The sequence below is a fragment of the Ranitomeya variabilis genome, chromosome 4 (genome assembly GCF_051348905.1).
Source record: "Ranitomeya variabilis isolate aRanVar5 chromosome 4, aRanVar5.hap1, whole genome shotgun sequence".
NCBI classification, from domain to species: domain Eukaryota; kingdom Metazoa; phylum Chordata; class Amphibia; order Anura; family Dendrobatidae; genus Ranitomeya; species Ranitomeya variabilis.
In genome coordinates this window covers 701,720,450-701,742,116 of record NC_135235.1, presented here as the reverse complement: position 1 = coordinate 701,742,116, position 21,667 = coordinate 701,720,450, and the positions used below count along the sequence as shown (strand labels likewise).

Sequence of the window (21,667 nt, the reverse complement as noted above, 5' to 3'; positions counted from 1 at the left end):
AAAAAATCTTTTCTAAAAGCCTCAAACTTCTCTGTGTGAATCAGACATAAGATCTAACGTGATAGAAGATTACAGTGCGGGGAAGACGGGGAACCTTCATATAGACGGCCGGTGGTGATGGAGTCAGTGAGGGACTCTGGACAAATATGTTTCTAGAGCCGTAGTAGATATGATGTCGTCCTCATAATGAAGTAGTTATTTCTCCTGTCACGTGTAATGAATATCTACTGCAGTATTGCTAATGTCGATTCCAGTGTCGGTAAATGAGATGAGAATTAGCATTATGGAAGACTAGATGGGGGCCCAATGCTATCGCATCAGGAAGGCAGTAATGTCACGATGGGGGCAAGCTTTGCAGCATTGAGAATCTCTCCCCCTATGTGCTCTTCCACCTATCCACTCTCTCTTTTCCCATGTGCTGACTTCTCCTGTCTGTGCTCCATTCTTTGACCTGTCTACCCCGTGTTCTCTCCCCCTTGTCTGCTGTCTCTCTCCTTCCTGTGCTGTGTTCTCCCCTCATGTGCTGTCTTGTTTGAGCTGTCTTCCCCCTGTGCTCTGTCTCTCTCACCCCTGCGTGCGTTTTCTCTCCCCCATCTACTGTCTTCTCCTCTCATGTCATGTTGCCTAATGGCATCCTGTGATAATCTAATGACTTTTGCTTCAGGGGACTCATGTGCTCGATGCCTACGCTTATATGCATTGTTTTTGTCCCAGGATGCTGTTGTTCTTCAAGAGTCTCATTTGCCCGTATTTGTCTTCGACATTGTGCCTTTGCTGCTTTCCTTTCATTGTCATTGGCGTAAGTTTTAGGAGGAGCCATGTTGGTGTTGATATTTGCTTTTTAAAGGGGTTTTCCCACGAACCAAAGTTCATTTTAAAAATTGTCTGTGTCTGACCGTGTACAGAACATACCACAGCTCCTGGGCAGGGGAGGAAGCAAAAGACAATACTGACATTACAGCAGGAGATCGCAGAGGATACATTTTGTGAGGTAAAATATTTTTAAAAAACAGTCAGTGAAATATTTTACCTGACAAAAGAAATCCTCTGTGATTCCCTGCGGTAATGTCAGTTTGGTCTTTTACTCCCTCCCCTGCCCAGGAGATGTGGTATGCGCCGTACACAGTCAGACACAGACAATTATTTAAATGAACTTTCTTTCATGGGAAAACCCCCTTTAATGTGACCGGCTTCCTCTGCCTGTAGATACGTCGGGCATCTGCCGCCGGGATCAGCCGAATGATTCACTGCACCTGCGCAGAATTTGCGCAGACGCAGTAAATCAAACCACCGCCATCTTTGTGCAGACAGTGGAGGTCACATTAAAACTGCACATGCACTCCTCCTGTACAAAGATAGTGGCAGTCAGTGAATCATTCAGCTGATTCCAGCGGTAGCGTGTTCACGACGGTGTTTCCCTTGGTGGTACCATGCAAGAGGTTGCATACGGCATATACAGTGTGTGTGTGTGGTGCGTACGGCATATGCAGTGTGTGTGGGTGTGTGTGGTCCGACGGTATTCTGTTGGTGGAACCGCGCAAGAGGCTGGTACCACCAGAAGTTTCCATATTGAGACACCCATCACTTGAGTGTCCCAATATGGAGGTCGGTGAATTTCCGCCGCTTGGAATTCTGGTATCCGGACACATGTGGACGGAACAAGATGTGAAGACATTACAAGGTAAATATATATTAAGTTGAGTTGATGAGTAACGTATTCAGCTGCCCACTTCGAGGAAGAAACTACTTGTAGTCTGTGGCCTAAAATATATTGGTTTTATTAGTAGATGTCAGGGAAAAAAAACAGAATGTTGTAAACTTTTAAAAATACCATTGCTGCTTGGGTCCTCGCCAGTTTCTGTATTTTCTCCTCAGTCCTAATGAAATTGTAATTCCTACAGCCAATCAGCTGCCGAAGCAGTGAGTGACATAGCCAGTGATTGGGAGCATGGAGATGTCTTAGTCAGCAATTCAACTTGTGTTTCAGTCCATACAAAACTGGAGAATACATCTACACGTTCTATCTCCTCATATGTTTCCCTTATTATCTCCAGCAATTGTATTATTACACAGGATTTTATGATGTTACATCGACTCATCTTCTTCTCATTCAGGTCTCTACAACATCGGATCATCTTAGTGGAGATCTTCTATATATAAAAGAATTTTCCTGATTTACCAATCAAAGACAGATATGGACAGAGACAAGATGGTGGAGAGGATATTACACCTCACCCTAGAGATCCTCTTCCGGCTTACTGGAGAGGTGAGAGATTCTGATGACGTCACATTTCATCATTCTTATCTATGGGAATAACAGATGGACAGAACTGGAGAGGTGAGGACTCTGGAAATGTCTGTAGTGAGATGTATTAATGTGTCTCTCCATAACCAGGATTACACAGTAGTGAAGAAGGCCTCTAGTGAGCGCTGTCAGGACCCCGTGTCTGAGAGGTGGGGAAGACTCCTGAGCCCAATCATGGGACCTCCGCCTCACTCCCTGATACAGGAGGACATCAATGACCAGAAGATCCTAGAACTCACCTACAAGATGATTGAGCTGCTGACTGGAGAGGTGACACTTCTGGGAATGCTGGGACTTTATACAATAATGCTATGAAGGGATCGGAGGGATGACGGTATCATTGTATATGTCAGGTTCCTATAAGGTGTCAGGATGTCGCGGTCTATTTCTCCATGGAGGAGTGGGAGTTTTTAGAAGGACACAAAGATCTGTACAAGGACGTCATGATGGTGGTTCCCCAGCCCCTCACATCACCAGGTAATAGACAGGACTAAATACACACAGTCTATTATTATCTGTTTGTAAAGAATGAATTCAGTCCCTGTATATGTTTCCTCCAGGTCTATCTAGTAAGAGGACAACACCAGAGAGATGTCCCCGTCCTCTTCTTCCACAGGACTGTAAACAAGAAGATCCCAATGTTCCTCAGGATCATCAGGTAGATGGAGATAAGGTGTCATGAGATGTTCCCTATGATATGTAGACGGCTGTGGAGATCTTGTACTCAGTCTTGTTTTATCCACCAGTATTATATGATTTATACTTGTGTAATAACAATGGTGGAGATGGCAGGATTAGAGTTGATCATAAATGTGACTTCTCCATCTGTCTGTGACTTTTACAATTTTTCTTTCAGAGTGAAGATCTGACCCATATTAATACTACAGAGACATATGTGAGAGGTGATGAGCGGTGTAAAGAGGAAATTCCTACATATGACTACCCAGGTGAGTAGTAACCACTAAATATAGAGAAATCACAGATTCTTCTCAGTCACCAGCTGTGGCTCCTTTATTGGTGGTGTAGTCCGGCCGTATCACAATCGTGTGATCATCATTTTGCCTCTAGACCACAACATTCTCCTTCACTCAAAACTGCACAAATTACTTTGGGCATTGAAAGCCCTTTTCTATAGAGCTTACAGCCTGGAGGATCCACCTACCCTTTGGGATTAGGAGACGCTGATATTACCTGCCCAGATCTGTAAACTACAAAGCCAAATGACTGTGTACATAGAATGTGCTGACAACTTACAAAATCACTTGATATTATGATGGGCCTGTAAAAGAAAGCGGAGGGTAATGATGCTGTTGGCTTCCTAGAACCCTGAGATCTTATTGGATGAATCTACCTTCTCTTCCTTCTGTGCTGCTGAATGTGCTCATATGGTCCCTACAAGACCAGGTCCAGTCTTTCTAACAAACTTCACTTTTATGATTGACCATATTAAATGTGCAGTGAGGGCCAATTGTGAATTTCTGTACAATAACAGCAGAGTTTTTCATTATCCTGACTTTTCATTTCCTTTTAACACTAACTTCAAACAGAATCACGATAAAATACATAAAAAACCATTACTCCTGTGCCATGATATACCTTTAAGCTGCAATATACAGGTGCATCTCGCAAAATTAGAATATTATCAAAAAGTTAATTTATTTCAGTTCTTCAGTACAAAAAGTGAAACTCATATATACAGTCATTACAGAGAGATCTATTTCAAGTGTTTATTTTTGTTAATGTTGATGATTATGGCTTACAGCCAATGTATACCCAAAAGTCATTATCTCAGTAAATTAGAATACTTTATAACACCAGCTTCAAAAAATGATTTTAAAATCCGAAATGTTGGCCTACTGAAATGTATGTTCAGTAAATTCACTCAATACTTGGTCGGGGCTCCTTTTGTATCAGTTACTGCATCAATGCGGCGTGTCATGGAGGCGATCAGTCTGTGGCTCCAGAAACCATCATTGATTGTGGATATTTCATATAGACCTTGGAAACCAAGGTCCCAGAGTCTGGAGGAAGAGTGGAGAGGCCACAATCCAAGCTGCTTGTGGTCTAGTGTGAAGTTTCCACAGTCAGCCAAGGATTGGGGTGCCATGTCATCTGCTGGTGTAGGTCCACTGTGTTTAATTAAGACCAAAGTCAGCGCAGCCATCTACCAGGAAATTTTAGAGCACTTCATGCTTCCCTCTGCTGACAAGCTTTTTGGAGATGGAAATTTCATTCTCCAGCAGGACTTGGCACCTGTCCACACTGCCAAAAGTACCAATACCTGGTTTACAAACAACAGTATCACTGTGCTTGATTGGCAGCAAACTTGCCCTGACCTTAACCCTATAGAGAATAGAGAATCTATGGAATATTGTCTAGAGGAAGATGAGAGACACCAGACCCAACAATGCAGATGAGCTGAAGGCTGCTATCAAAGCAAACTGGGCGTCAATAACAACTCAGCAGTGCCTTCATGCCATGCAGCATGGATGCAGTAATTGATGTCAAAGGAGCTCTGACCAAGTACTGAGTGCATTTACTGAACACACATTCAGTAGGTCAAGATTTCAGATTTTAAAATATTTTTTTCAAGCTGGTACTATAAAGTATTCTAATTTACTGAGATAATGACTTTTGGGTTTTTATTGACAGTAAGCCATAACCATCAACATTAGCAGAAATAAACACTTGAAATAGATCACTCTTTGTGTAATGTCTCTATATAATATATGAGTTTCTGTATAATGAATACACCAGCGCAAAATCACATAAACAATACCCTTAGCAGCTGGAATCAAAAACAGGCAGACGCCAGTCCTGACACAAGCAATATATGAGAGTAAAGAAGGTTGAGACCGCGCATAAGGGAATAAGCTGAAGACAACAATAGTATACAATGGCACAGCGTGTAATAATGACGAAAACCCTCCAAAAACCGTACGGCACTCTGTTCAGAAAAATCACTCTAACAAGTGGGTAACGGCACACAGGCAGACCAAGCAGGGGTGTGGATATATGTCAATAAGTGACCTATGATAACGGAAAAGACCCCCCAGGATTAATGGTAGTCATACCTGTGGTTTGTATAGTTCATGTGGAGAGGCTGTGGATGTGCCGGTAGATGTGATTGTATAACCAGCCAGAATCCAGGCACCAGGATGTCAGGTGCGGAGCTGAGCGTGGAGCTGTGAGGTGGAACGTCCAGTGTCAGGTAAGTAGATGGGGCGGTGGGTCGGCAAATGTAGAAGTGCTAACACACAGAGGTGCTGCACAAAGGCTACGTAGAGCCAGGGAGAGCCCCGGCCGGTGGCGTCCCTGGATACGAGCACGGGGAAAGATGGCCGACAGGGAGCTGAGCGTGTGACATCACCGCTGGGAAACTACGGAGCGGCACTAGGGACAAAGTTCTAACCAACGCGTTTCAAAGGAACAGCGTCCTTCGTCAGGGTCTCTCAATATATGAGTTTCACTTTTTGTATTGAAGAAGTGAAATAAATTCACTTTTTGATGATATTCTAATTTTGTGAGATGCACATGTACATTGAATCACTCCTTCAGGAGATGTGTTGGCATGGCTTGAGCCCTGGTATTATGGATTCACTCCACGTCCTAAATTGCATAATGTTTTCAATCCTAAGAAATTCAGATTACTGCACAATCTCTCCTGAAATGGGGGCGCTAATACTTTCTTTTCTCTTCTGGTCAGGACTCACAGTAGCTCCAATGTTCCATCATGAATGAGTGTTAGTTTAGTCTTGGAGCTCTCCCCTCAAACATATGTTGTTGTTAGAGATGCAACATAGAATAAAAAAATGTATTTTTTTTACAGATTGATCCTTAATATAGTTTGATTGTGCTGGGATCGGCCTGCCTCACTTATGTGAATCTACAACTCCCTAGTATCTTTAAAAAAGGGTCTCCATTTCTTCTGCCAAATGCCCGAGATCTAAATTTAAGACACCTCAGCTCTGCACTATTACAAAAAGTTATCCTTAAATGTCCAATATTTCCTCTTGAAAATCCTCTGACAGAAAATATTGGCCCTTACAATAGTTTAGATTACCAAGAGCCACCGAGCCCCATACTCTAATTACCCCAGAGAGGTTTCACCACTAATTACTTATTTTTTATTGAAGAAGACTGCTGAGTTTGATCATTTCAGTAGATGTATTATTGTCTATACTCAGATTTTGACTACAGAAGGGAGTGTCCAAAATAATCAGATTTAACCACTTCCTGCAGACAGTGTTGTGTTCCTATCAAGCATACATTACAATCAAGGGCGCCTGTCTTAAGTAGTGTGAATGCCAGACAATGCACCAATCACTACCAAGTCCAGCCCACATCACATAAATAACACTTATTGTATACAAAAAAGACATCAGACATCAATGTACATATGTACCATTACGTGCACATAACCACCCATTAAAAAACAGTAATTTGCATAATAAAACAAAAGATCCTCTCATATTCTGCTTATACCCGGCGTCTCAGCTTCCTGTGTCTTCATCTCCATGAGAACCATCAGCCAATCGGTAATCGCATTACTCCAGATTTGTTCATAACTGTGGTATCCAATCGAAGATCATGGTGTCAGAAGCAACATCTACATGGCGGTATTTGAGGACAGGTTTGTGTACAATTCCAACCTTTGGTGCCACGTCAGAGCCTGGTGGCGCTACATTGATGATATCTTTGTGATTTGGGATGGAGATCTGAAGGAACTTGAGGAGTTCTGGGGTGAACTCAATGGTATTTATCCAGAGTTGCAGTTTACCCTTACCCATTCAACAACTCAGATACAGTTTTTGGATCCCCTTGTGTAGAGATGGGATTGGGCTGAAGACTGATATATATGTGAAAGACACAGACAGGAATAGTCTTTTATTGTTTGACAGCAATCACCCAAGGAGGATGGTTGGCTCCTTGCCCTGGAGTCAACTGCTACGGGTTCGACGGATAGTGTCGGATGAGGAAAGAGTTGATTCCCGACTTGATGAGATGTGTGGTACATTTTTGAAGAGGGGATATACCTGAGAGATGAGGTGGATAGGTTCAGAAAAAGGGCTTGCGGACTGCCACATGCAGATATCCGGAATGGGCTATCTACTAGGCAGCCGTGTGAACGTATCCCATTTGTGTCGACGTATAACTCTGCCAGCAATCAGATTGGCAGAGTTTTGAGAAAACATTGGACTTTGTTACAACGGGGACTCCTGTCTGTTTTGGGTTTCAGGTCCTATCCAATGATGTCATTTAGGAGGGGACGGAACCTGAAAGATAAACTAGTGAAGTCGGATATAGGCACAGAGAAAACTCTAATACAGCAGGTTTTGAGCACAGCCAGGCATGGTAATTTTCCTTGCCTAGGCTGTGCCTGTTGCAACAATATGCTGAAAGGTGAATTTTTTGATCATCCTCACACAGGCAAGAAGATTTTTTTGAAGGACAGATATACCTGTTTGTCAAGCTACGTGGTATACATGATTGTGTGCCCGTGTGGCTTGACTTATGTGGGGGAGACAACTATGGAGGTAAAGGCCCGCATTAGCAAACACAAGAGTACCATCAGAACGGGTCTAACGGATTTACCAATACCTAAACATTTTGTAGAAAAGAGGCATTCTGTTAACCAACTACGTTTCAGGGTGATTGATAGTGTCCCTACATTGAGGAGAGGGGGTGATAGGGTACAGATTCTAAAAACTAAAGAAATGAGATGGATTTACACATTGGGTCTCTACAACCCAAGGGTCTCAATTTGGACTTTAATTTACAGTTCTGTATGTGATAGGCCTTATACCCCTCAGAGCAGCTAGAACGTTGGTGTATTATTGTTTTTAATGACACTGGAATTGTATATATTTTGTTAATATTGTGTTATGTTTTTTGCAGGGCAATCTGGGACAGTCGTTGGCTGGATTGATTAAGTGAATGGTGGATATGTAGCTTATGCTATACTTATTGATAATAAAGAAATCTTTATCCTTGCCTTCTGACTATCTCAGTTTGCCGTTATTTTGAGTGATTTTATTTGTTTTCTCTTTTGCTTTATTCCCCCCCCCTTTTTTTCTATTAAGGTGGGTTTTCTATCTGGGGTAATTTGAGCACCTTTCCCCTGATGATAGAGCTATATATCATGCCAGAATATACTGTATTTATATTGCCTGTTGATATGGTTGTATATACATGTTCTAGGTCCTTTACGCATATGAGTGGATGGAGCCTCGCGTGGTCTGCGCATGCACGTGGTTTCCTCTGTGGTGAGGCCTTGCTTGGCTTGGCTTCTCCGTAGAGGTGCGGCGCGCGTGCGCGGCTGCATGACTGCTCCCCCAGCGTTTATGATGTGGGTGATGTTTCTTGTAGTGGTTGGGTAATGGCGCGCGTGCGCTATGGAGCGGGGGCTTTTCTCGCTGCGACCGCGATTGGGGGCGTTCCCTATGTTCGTGCGCTCGCGCCTCCCACTGATGCCTGTGTGGGCGGCCGGGGGTGGGGGCGCGTTTGCACCTCCCACTGGTGCTTGTTCAGGCGTCTGGGGTTGGCGCGATGCGGCGGGGGCGGTCCGCTGTTGCGGTCATGTGGTGAGGGCCTGTCATGTGCTCTTTGCGCCGGCGCTCCCCTGTGATGCCACGATTGAACTTTTGTGACCCGGTTAGAGTACATAGACCTGTGGCATTGGATGTGCTCTTTAGTGAAGGGGATTCACTGATTGGGTGAGGGATATGGTGTTGTTTGTATGAGATGCGGGGATAGGGTAGTCTTGCTTCTGACACCATGATCTTCGATTGGATACCACAGTTATGAACAAATCTGGAGTAATGCGATTACCGATTGGCTGATGGTTCTCATGGAGATGAAGACACAGGAAGCTGAGACGCCGGGTATAAGCAGAATATGAGAGGATCTTTTGTTTTATTATGCAAATTACTGTTTTTTAATGGGTGGTTATGTGCACGTAATGGTACATATGTACATTGATGTCTGATGTCTTTTTTATATACAATAAGTGTTATTTATGTGATGTGGGCTGGACTTGGTAGTGATTGGTGCATTGTCTGGCATTCACACTACTTAAGACAGGCCCCCTTGATTGTAATGTATGCTTGATAAAGACCAGTATCTGTTCGAAACGTCGCTATGTATTCTGTGGCTGAATAAAGAGTTACCTGAAGATTTCTACACCTGGGTGGAGCGCTGTTCATTTTTTATTGGATGACTTTGGAATATCCAGGAAGGTTCCCTGGACAAGGAACGGGCGCCCTAGAGGAGTGAGTGCTGTCAGCCCCTTTGCTTTTTATATGTGGAGTGTTGTGTTCCTAATCAGGGCCCATTTTTCATATCTGACTTGTGTCACTTTATGTGGTGATAACTTTGGAATTCTTCACAAAAGATAATAGGAAACAAGTGGACCTTACAAATTATTTTCAAAATTCTCCTGAATCTTCTGGTTCCCATGTCTCCTCCACTACCAGCGCTGCCTGCAGAATGAAAAAGGCGACTCCTGGTGACAGAAGCAGACGTTGCAGGAGCAGATACCAGAGGAGATGGGACACAATATGTGCAGAAGGCCTAATGTGACAAACGTGCAGAAAACTCGATCAGTAGATATTCCCATAAAGTGACACTATTTTGGAAATTATAACCCCGAATGAATTAATCTTTAGAAGTAGGGAATATTTTGACTCCACAGCCACTTTCTGGATATTAGCATGCAGTGGATGTTGGAGAGTAAAAATTGCACTTTTTTTAATTTTAGTACCCGACACATAGTGCCCAGATTGTGCTCCAGGAGATGTGCACATTGTAAATTAAGTGGGTTCTTCTCACAATAGTAATGCCAAATACATGGATACTAAATGTGGTTTGGGCACACTGCAAGGCCCAGAAGTGAGGTGAAGATTTGACTTTGGAAGATCAGATATTGCTGGATTGGTTTATGGAAGCCATGGTGCTTTTCAAGAGAATTTCAGCCACTAATATAGTGGAAACCTCTGTTTTTCCATTGAAAGATGATGGACCCGAGTGGTGATTTATTTTTTGTGAGATGAATAGAAGTTTTTATTGGTATTATTTTTGCCTACATAACATTGTTTGGTGGCTTTTCATTCCATATTCGGGATACAGAATGAACAAACAGTTCATCCTATGAGGCTTTCTATTAGACTTGTATTGATGAATAATTCAATATTTTTGCATAACGTTATATTTTTACTGACAGTTTAAGTAGAAGTGTTCAAAGATATAAAATTAAAGGATAATTTATTCAAAAATAATAATTGGTTTTATTCTTAGCAGATGACTGTACCAGGAGATCAGAGGGACAGCTGAAATCTTCAATTTTTAAATCAGATGATCTTGAGATCACACAGGATTCTATTGAAGTGACTGCCATTACTCCAGATATACCATCATCCCTTCACAGCAAAGACCTGTCATCTGATCCTTTGAAACAGGTCTTGTCTTATGATTTATTACCGACTACTAAGGAAAATCAAAGTCACAAAATAAGCATACAAAAACGAACTGCTCCTAAAGAGAAGAAGTCATTTTCAGTTTCAGAATGCGGAAATAGTTTTCCCCTTGAAAATTTTTTTCATAAGCATCAAAAAATTCATACAGCGAAGAATAAATTTTCTTATTCCAAGTGTGGGAAATATTTTAGCCAGAAAGCACCTCTTGATAGCCACCAGAGAATCCACACAAAGGAGAAGTCTTTTTCATGTTCAGAATGTGGGAAATGTTTTATAAGGAAAGCACATCTTGATAACCACCAGACAACCCACACAGGGGAGAAGCCTTATTCATGTTCAGAATGTGGGAAATGTTTTAGCCGGAAATGGCTTCTTGATAACCACCAGAGAACTCACACAGTGGAGAAACCTTTTTTATGTTCAGAATGTGGGAAATGTTTTAAATGGAAATCAGATGTTGTTATACACCAGAGAACCCACACAGGGGAGAAACCTTTTTGCTGCTCAGAATGTGGGAAATGTTTTAACCAGAAATCAGATGTTGTTATACACCAAAGAACACATACAGGGGAAAAGCCATTTTCATGTTCAGAATGTGGGAAATGTTTTAGCCGGAAATGGCTTCTTGATAACCATCAGAGAACTCACACAGTGGAGAAGCCTTTTTTATGTTCAGAATGTGGGAAATGTTTTAAACGGAAATCAGATGTTGTTATACACCAGAGAACCCACACAGGGGAGAAGCCATTTTGCTGCTCAGAATGTGGGAAATGTTTTGTTGAGAAAACAAATCTTAGAAAACACCAGAGAATCCACACAGGGGAGAAGCCTTTTTGCTGCTCAGAATGTGGGAAATGTTTTGTTGAGAAAACAAATCTTAAAAAACATCAGAGAACTCACACAGGGGAGAAGCCTTTTTCATGTTCAGCATGTGAGAAATGTTTTGTTAATAAATCATCTCTTCTTAGTCACCAAAGAATTCACATAGGGGAGAAGGCTTTTTCATATTCTTAATGTGGGAAATGTTTTACACACAAGTCAACCCTTAATAAACTTACGAAAGGTCACACAGGGGAGAAGCCTTTTTCATGTTCATAATGTTGTAAATGTTTTAAAAGAAAATTGTATTTTGTTAAAAGGGATTATCCACTACTAGGATATCTCTTTGTCATTCCTCATGTTTGGCCTCATTAAAATAAAAACACTCATACTCACACAGAGATTAGAGGATGATGTCATACAAGTTTGGGGCTAACATAATGCTTATAAGAAAACACTGGATCTTCACAGCCAACAAATAAACAGTCTGTTTAACCCCTTAATGTCCAATGACGGGCAGAATCCGTCATTGGACGCCTCCCCCTGTTTGATGCTGGCTCTGATGATGAACATGGCACATGAGAGCTGATCTGATCAGCTAACATGCAGCCCTGCTCTATGTAGCACAAGCAATCGGATGTTCGCAGCTTCTGGTCTCCCATGAGGACTATTGAAGCAAATAAAAAGTAAAAAAAAATGTTTGTTTTAAAAAAAATAAAAGTTCAAATCGGCCCCTTTCAAAATAAAACAATTAAAAAAGATCAAATATACACATATTTGGGATCTCCACTTTCAGAATTTCCCCATCTATCAATATATAAAAATAATTTATCCAATCAGTAAACGGCATAGCGAGGAAAAAAATCGAAATGCCAGAATTACGTTTTTTTGGTTGCTTCAACATTGCAATAAAATGCAATAACGGGCGATCAAAAAAATCGTATATACACCAAAATGATGTCAGTAAAAACGTCAGATTGGCACGCAAAATATAAGCCCACACCCAGCCCTAGATCCTGAAAAATGGAGACGCTACGGGTCTGGGAAAATAGCAAAAAAGTTTTTTTTACAAACTTTTGAATATTTTCACTAATTAAAGAAAAAACAGCCTAGACATGTTTGATGTCTCTGAACTCGTAATGATCTGGAGAATCATACTGGCAGGTCAGTTTTAGCATTTAGTGAATGAATTATATTAAATATATTAAATATGTATTATTGGTTATTCATTTATTACACTCAATTCTATACTAAGCACATTGCCTTTTGCTGACATTGCATGTATTGCTCCTGTATTTTTAGCTCAGAGTAAAAGTTAACACCACATAGAGAGAATACATGCTCAATGGGACATATATAACCTTGACTCACAGGAGGGAGGGGGGGCGCTGTTGAGGCCTATTCACTCTCTTCTTTCACTTCACACACTCCACACAGACTTCAGATGAAATGAACAGCTGGTATGTGAGTTCGCCACTTGAGGAACTTCTAACATGCTTTTGACCGAGACAGATGCCATTTACCATTCAGAATCTCAAGAAAGATGGGGAACAAACTTTGATATGGACAAATGGACAATCTCTTTGTAACTATTTCGTCTATTTTATGTTTTGCTGCAATGATGCTTTTTGGTGGACAATTAAATAAACCATTACATTTCATTTTTTATAAGAAATATCATGACATTTTATTTAGAGTATGTCATCTGGTGAAGAGTCCTGAATAAATAAATATACAAAATAAGTATTTTTAACATTTGAAGAGCCAGCCATACCTGATTTTTTGTGCTATTTTTCATGGATTTCCTTCTACTTGCACACAGAGGAAGAGAGAATAGCTTTGCTAAACATCAGTTGTGCAAGTTTTCCGGAATTCCACTACAATACTTCAAGTCACAAGGATCAGAGAGAGCCTTCGAGTGAGTACTAAGAGGTGCCAGATGGATTGTCAAGTAGCGGAAGTACTAGAAGTGCCAGACGTACTAAAGATAGACGTGCTGATGACCAGAGACCTGCTTTGTCCAACAAAGGAACTACAAGCTGAGATATTTCATGATAAGAAAATGGATGTTATTACTACTTTTTCTAAGCAAAGAAGACTGAAATTTATGCCTAGATGAGTCTAACTTAGAAGTTTTATGGCTCAGTCTATACGCAGAATGTGAAAGGAAAAATCTAATTTTAGATTCTAAGCTGATGACTTTTAACAAAGAAAAAGAGAAATTGAAAAATATTTTACAGTTGATAGACGTATTTCACAAGTTTGTGTCACAAAAATCCAAAAATGATTGTGTAAAAATAGTGTCAAAGGAAAGTAGCGATGTTCTCGAGATTGACTGTAATGTGGAGATGGAACAAGATGTGAGACACGTGTCTGTAATGGCCACTCAAGGTGGCCTTATGTCTGAAGACGTGAAAATAGATGGAGGAAATGGGGGAGGACACATGAGAATTGATGTAAAAGACGTACAAGAGACAGATGTACAAAGGCCACTAACAATAGAAGACAACTCAGAGGCCCAACTCCAAATTAAAGATAGGAAAAATTTGTTAAAATTATGCAAAATCATTCCTGCATATGATAAAATCCATGTGTGCAGAAATTCAGAGCTATTTGAGAATTTTGCTTGTTTCATTTAACTAATGAGGAGAAAAATCAGTTGCTTAAAATGTGGCTTCCTGTAACTTTTTCTAGACTCTTAACATTAAAAATGTCTTGTGATAACATGAAGGATTAAAAGATACAGACAGATTAAAAATTCTCATTTTCTCATTTTCTGTGGATTTAAATGAAAATATTCCAGATATTGATATTCTTTTAAAATTAAGGATTGGCTTGAAAGAATCTACCTTTACATTCATGTCCATATTTGAACGGTTGTACAGAACTCTCATTAATAATGTCAGAACACAATGATAAAATGTTTTGTGAACAAATTTGGACTCCTAAATTCTGTATCTCGTGTTCTTGCTCACAAAAAGATTCTTTATTTGAATGTGCACAATCCCTTGACTTTGCAAGAAAACATGAGAATCGTGTTATAAGCCCTATCAAATGATCCAAAGGTCCACTGAAAAGGTTGCACAGAAAGAGTTAAAAATTCAAGGTTCTGACTTCTCTGTAAAGAGACAAATGGAAACTGACAGACAGAAGCAGGTGATATCTGAAAGTGACATCATGGGGGGTAAACTTAAGACTCCATTATCGAGGTTTTTGAAAGAATCTGTTAGTTTAAAAATGGTAATGTTGAATAGAGCTTTTTAGGACATTATCGACAGAGAAATAAGATTTGATTTAGGAATTGGCTAAAAATGTAATTATATGTTGTATAAAAGTGTTATACGATGTATTATTTAGTTATTTTTAACTATTTCACACAGTATAATTCTGTAGTTCTATAGTTTTTGTAGCTATATATTTATACAATATATATAGTATACTTGTATAAGTAGAGATTGTATAACTGTATTTTTATATGTATAGTGAAATAATTAAAGTTTACTAAAGTAATAATACTTAGAATTATATTAAATATATACATTAAATACATACATATTACTATTATTATTGTTATTATTAATATTTACCGTATATAGCACCATTAATTCCATGGTGCTGTACATTACACTGGGTTACATCATAATACAAATATCACTTACAGTAAACAAACTAACAATGGCAGACTGGTACAGAGGGAAGAGGACCGTAGGAGATGGTAGGTCGGGGGCTGCAGTAGCTCCGATGGTGTTGAGTTGGCCGTGTGGTCATTACAGGTTGTAAGCTTTTTTTGAAGAGATGGGTTTTCAGGTTCCGTTTGAAGGATCCAAATATGGTGGATAACCGGACGTTTTGGGGCACAGAATTCCAGATGATGGGGGATATTCGGGAGAAGTCTTGGAAGCGATTGGGTGAGGAGCAAATAAGTGTGGAAGAGAGAAGGAGGTCTTCGGAGGACCGGAGATTATGTGAGGGAAGATATTGAGAGATTCGTTCGGAAATATAAGGAGAAAGGTTATGGATGGCCTGGTAGGTCAGTGTTAGTAGATTAAACTGGATACGCTGAGAAACTGGGAGTCAGTGAAGGGATTTGCAAAGAGGGGAAGCAGGAGTGTAGCGAGGAGAGAGATTAATTAGTTGGGCAGCAGAGTTAAGGACAGACTGGAGGGGTGCGAGAGTGTTAGAAGGTAGGCCACAAAGGAGGATGTTGCAGTAGTCGACGCGGGAGATGATTAGGGCATGCACAAGCATTTTGGTAGAGTGAGGGTTGAGGAAAGGATTGATTCTGGAAATATTTTTGAGTTGAAGGCGACAGGAGGTGGCGAGAGCTTGGATGTGTGGTTTGAAGAACAGGGCAGAATCTAGGGTTACTCTGAGGCAGTGGATTACCGGGACAGGGGAAAGTGTGAATTTATTGTGATACATAGATCAGGTAGGGAAGGTGTGCGAGATGGAGGAAAGATAATTAGTTCAGATCTGTCCACATTGAGTTTGAGGAAGCGAGAGGAGAAGAAGGAAGGAAGATATGGCTGATAGACACGCTGGGATTCTGGAGAGAGAGAGGTAACATCTGGGCCAGAGAGGTAGATCTGAGTGTCATGAGCATATAGATGGTACTGGAAGCCATAGGACTTTATGAGTAGGCCCAGGCCAAGGGTATAGATGGAAAAGAGAAGGGGTCCTAGGACAGAGCCTTGAAGGACACCAACAGAGAGGGTGCAAGATGAAGAGGTAGTATGGGAGTAGGAAACGCTAAATGTGCTGTTGGTAAGGTATGAGGAGATCAAGGATAGGGCAAGGTCTTTGACACCAAGGGAAGAGAGGATCTGTAGTGGGAGGCAGTGGTCAACTGTGTCGAAGGCAGGGGACAGGTCTAGGAGGAGGAGTATAGATAATAGGCTGTTAGCTTTGGCTGTAAGTAAGTCATTTGTAAGTTTGGTCTGGGCAGTCTCAGTGAAATGGTGGGGACGGAAGCCAGATTGTAGGTCATCGAAAAGCGAGTTTGATGCAAGGTGAGAGAAAAGTTCAGCGTGGACATGCTGCTCAGGGAGTTTGGAAGCAAATGGGAGCAAAGATATGGGGCGATAGCTGGACATAGCGCTCGGGTCAAGGGATGGCTTTTTGAGGAAAGGTGTGATTGTGGCATGTTTGAAAGCAGAGGAGAAGGAACCAGAAGTTAGTGGCTCATTTCTGGCATATTTCTGCTGTATCCTTTTAGAGACATCCTTATAGAGACAGACCACGGTCAAAACAGACCTGAGACTCTGAATTTATAACAAGCTAAGTGTACATGAAATAGGCCAGGTGTGATCAGGAGGGAGAGGCAGCAGGGAGACTGGTCACAGACACAGGAGGGGATTATTTAGAAGTCAGAAGGGAACATGAAAATGGAAAAAGTCAGATTCAAATGGAAAGATAAAGCCAACTGTGTTTTAGCATCAAAGAATTAAGGTGGGAAAACATGCAGGAAGAAAATAGAGAAGGAAAAAAATAGCAGATGGATACAGGGTGACAGGGAACAGGAAAAATGGGCGATGGTGATGATATTGCAGCCAGTGGACATACCAGGAATAGCAGATGGATACAGGGTGAGAGGGATCAGGAAAGATGGGTGATGGTGATGATATTGCAGCCAGTAGACATACCAGGAATAGCAGATGGATACAGGGTGAGAGGGATCAGGAAAGATGGATGATGGTGATGATATTGCAGCCAGTGGACATACCAGGAATAGCAGACTGATAAGATAGTTAAATTGTATTGTTTCTGGATGAATATGATATTTAACTTTATCTTTTATTTTTCCTTAGAATTTTCATTTCAAAGCAGAATTTGAACAAAAATCTCTTCATGGATTTATGTCTTTATTTACACAGGAAGTTGTAATAACTGCATGATTTTATATATTTAACAGTTCAAAGAAATAATATATAACTAACTGAATCTACATTTAGTTTTTGTGTGCTTTTAATATTTTCTAACATTCATACCTTTGTATGTGGAATATGTGGTTTGAACATATACAATATACGCATCACAGTCTGAGTGATGGCTGACAGATGAGCGTAAGAGCAGCTGCTAAGAGGGAATATAACTCAAGAGTAAGGCTGGGGTCACACTTGGCGTAAGACAATACGCCACGTATTATACGTCCGTACTACGGCTGTAATACGGAGAAATGTTCCCAAAATATTGATCCGTAGTCAGGGTGTGTCAGCGTATTTTGCGCATGGCATCCTCCGTATGTAATCCGTATGGCATCCGTACTGCGAGATTTTCGCGCAGGCTTGCAAAACTGACATCTAATGGATTTATGTGCTCAAATGTTCATTAAAACATATATACAGTATATATATATATATATATATATATATATATATATATATATATATATATATATATGTCATAGAGACACATATATATATATATTCTGTATTTAGATTTCATTCAGCGCGATATCTGTGAAAAGTCGGTAATTCAATTGCCGGCTTTTCATTTCTCCTGCACAAACCCGACAGGATATGAGACATGATTACATACAGTAAACCATCTCATATCCCCATTTTTTTTGCATATTCCACACTACTAATGTTAGTAGTGTGTATGTGCAAAATTTCAGCGCTGTAGCTGCTAAAATAAAGGGTTAAATGGCGGAAAAAATTGGCGTGGGCTCCCGCGCAATTTTCTCCGCCAGAGTGGTAAAGCCAGTGACTGACGGCAGATATTAATAGCCAGGAGAGGGTCCATGGTTATTGGCCCCCCTGGCTAAAAACATCTGCCCCCAGCCACCCCAGAAAAGGCACATCTGGAAGATGCGCCTATTCTGGCACTTGGCCACTCTCTTCCCACTCCCTGTAGCGGTGGGATATGGGGTAATGAAGGGTTAATGCCACCTTGCTATTGCAAGGTGACATTAAGCCAGATTAATAATGGAGAGGCGTCAATTATGACACCTATCCATTATTAATCCAATTGTATGAAAGGGTTAAAAAACACACACACACACACATGATTTAAAAGTATTTTAATGAAATAAACACAGCGGTTGTTTTAATAATTTATTGCTCTCTCAATCCATCAGCAACACCCTCGCTTGGCAAAATAATAAACGCACAAGATACATACCTTCTGATGTCCTATCACGTCCAACGAGGTAATCCATCTGAAGGGGTTAACTAATATTACAGGCACGAGCTGCGATAAACCACTCGCTCGTGCCTGTAATCCCCGGGTGCTGAAAGGAAAGCAGAGTGATCTATACTTACATTCAGTCGCGGTGATGCGCCCCTGCTGGATGTTCTCATGAACTGCAGCCTGGGAACTTTTTCCCACGCTCCAGGTCATATGAGGACATCCACCATATGGATCACCTACATTTCATTCATTCGCCGGGGATTACAGGCACGGAGCACAGCTGCATTTGCAGGGCTCCTGCCTGTAAAATATTTTAACCCCTTAAGATGGATTTCCTCGTGGGACATGACGATTCAGCTGAGGGTATGTATCTTGTGCGTTTATTATTTTGCCATGCGAGGGCCTGCAAATGGATTGAGAGAGCAATAAATTATTAAAACAACCGCTGTGTTTATTTCATTAAAATACTTTTAAATCATGTGTGTGTGTGTTTTTTAACCCTTTCATACAATTGGATTAATAATGGATAGGTGACATAATTGACGCCTCTCCATTATTAACCTGGCTTAATGTCACCTTACAATAGCAAGGTGGCATTAACCCTTCATTACCCCATATCCCACAGCTACAGGGGAGTGGGAAGAGAGTGGCCAAGTGACAGAATAGGTGCATCTTCCAGATGTGCCTTTTCTGGGGTGGCTGGGGGCAGATGTTTTTAGCCATGGGGGGAGCCAATAACCATGGACCCTCTCCTGGCTATTAATATCTGCCGTCAGTCACTGGCTTTACCATTCTGGCGGAGAAAATTGCGCGGGAGCCCACGCCAATTTTTTCCACCATTTAACCCTTTATTTTAGCAGCTACAGCGCTGAAATTTTGCACATACACACTACTAACATTAGTAGTGTGGAATATGCAAAAAAAAATGGGATACGAGATGGTTTACTGTATGTAAACCATGTCTCATATCCTGTCGGGTTTGTGCAGGAGAAATGAAAAGCCGGCAATTGAATTACCGACTTTTCACTAACACCGCTGCATATTTCTCGCAAGTCACACTGCTGGTCCGTGTGGAATCCGTATTTTTCTCGCCCCCATAGACTTTCATTGGCGATTTTTTTGCGCAATACGCTGACAAACGCAGTATGCTGCGATTTTGTACGGCCATAGAAAGCCGTATATTACGGATCCGTAATATACGGCTGATAGGAGCAGCCCCATTGAGAATAATTGTGCCGTATGTAATGCGAGTTTTACGGACGTAGTTTCTGCGCTCTTACGTCCGTAAAACACGCATGTGTGACCCCGGCCTAACATGGTATGTGTGATGTATGGGAGACCTCATGGTATGTTGGAAAAAACAAAAACCTTGTGTTTATAGGAAATAATATAAATCAGTTAAATTATTAGAATATTAAGATATAATAACATATTATCTACTCAACATATATTTATATTTTTTTAGTAATTATTATTTCATGATTTAGATAATAGTGGATAAGTGTAATCACACATCAAAATTATTTATCAAGAAAATCTACATTTAGAATCATTTTTTCCAAATGATAATTTTATGGTATTCAGTGTTATTTTTAATTTATTTACACATCTTCAGACAAATATATGGCATAAAACTGATATAGAATTTACACAGATTATTCATGAAATAATTATTTTTAATTTTGTTTTTTATAAATTAATAATTTTATAAAATGATATTTTGTTTTCTTTAGGGGAAATGTGTTTTTGATCCTGATAACATCATCATGTTTCATCAATACCTCTTCTTCACACATTTTAATAAAGAAGAAATATTAATAAGGTACTATTGGGTATAATAAGATGAAACATAAAAGAGAAATTTCTTTACACTAAGGAAAATATTACATGCAAAGTTGCATAATTTAAATATTTTGGTAATCCAAGGTTATGACAAATATGAAATCATTCAGAAAATGGAAATATTAAGGGTCTGTGTTATTGAGAATATAACTACTCCGCATTTGTCAACAACATATAAAGGCCTTATTTTTATTTTTCATTTTACATTTTTATTCTTACTTTATTTTTTATTCTTAATTTTTATTTTTTATCTCAAGAAAAAAATCAATATTTAGTAAAGTAATGTCTAGTACAAGAATATTGCTTCATTAAATATAGTGATGATATGGTTCCATTATAAGGGAAAATGTTTCAATTCTCAGTAAATACAACTATTAATTATTTTATTCACTCATATATTCTTATTTTGGTTCATGGTTATACATTCTTACTTATTATTGGTCTAATAAACATATTATATTAATAAAGTTTTAGTTATAAAGATGGAAATACTTGCTACATAAAAAACACACTGACATCTTTGGGTTGAAAAGGTAATTACACGTATGACTTAAAAATGTTCTATCACATGAAGAATATAGTTAACAATGTGTTATCATTTATTATTGCTTTACTATTCCAAATATGAATTCTATATTAATATTCTGATAATAATTATATGGATATTACTGATTGCAATGGTATGCTGTGATATTATAAGTCAGGAAAATTACCAGATTTGCTATAGAATAGGGATGAAGACTTCAAGCAAGATACTGGAGTTATGTTAATGAAGATTTTTCATATTTCTAAATTCAATTGATTCTTAAAAGTGGCAAGAAGAAAATAGCCGATATCCAGAAGTTCCACAAGGTAACAATGCTATGATTTCTGAGTAATAATAGACTGTGTTAATTACAATTCTTGTCACCACTGACAACCACGACTGCAGTATCCATCACTGACAACAACAATTGCAGTATCTAAACTGATAATCACAATTGGAGAGGACGATGATCCTATGATACTAAGATGAACTGTGTTATTGTGTTTTTATCATGTTCCAGTGGTTTCCTATCACCTATAAAGCTTCAATGAAAGCTGATGAACAATAAGG

The 21,667-nt window shown here is 39.9% G+C and overlaps 2 protein-coding genes across 3 annotated transcripts in view; one reads left to right on the top strand and one right to left on the bottom strand.

Annotated features, from left to right (window-relative positions):
* Positions 1-21,667, bottom strand: part of LOC143766439 (uncharacterized) — a 380,006-nt gene that overhangs the window by 48,934 nt on the left and 309,405 nt on the right. The gene's annotated exons all lie outside the window — the stretch shown is intronic.
* Positions 1-21,667, top strand: part of LOC143766427 (uncharacterized) — a 473,765-nt gene that overhangs the window by 239,873 nt on the left and 212,225 nt on the right. Inside the window, exons 2-3 of one of the 2 annotated variants that reach the window (XM_077254104.1) lie at positions 2,115-2,266; positions 2,396-2,575. The exons of the other annotated variant lie outside the window; for it this stretch is intronic. Coding sequence (XP_077110219.1) covers positions 2,195-2,266; positions 2,396-2,575 — 252 coding nt within the window. The 5' untranslated portion in view covers positions 2,115-2,194. The remainder of the gene's footprint in view (positions 1-2,114; positions 2,267-2,395; positions 2,576-21,667) is intronic. 2 annotated transcript variants of the gene reach the window in all.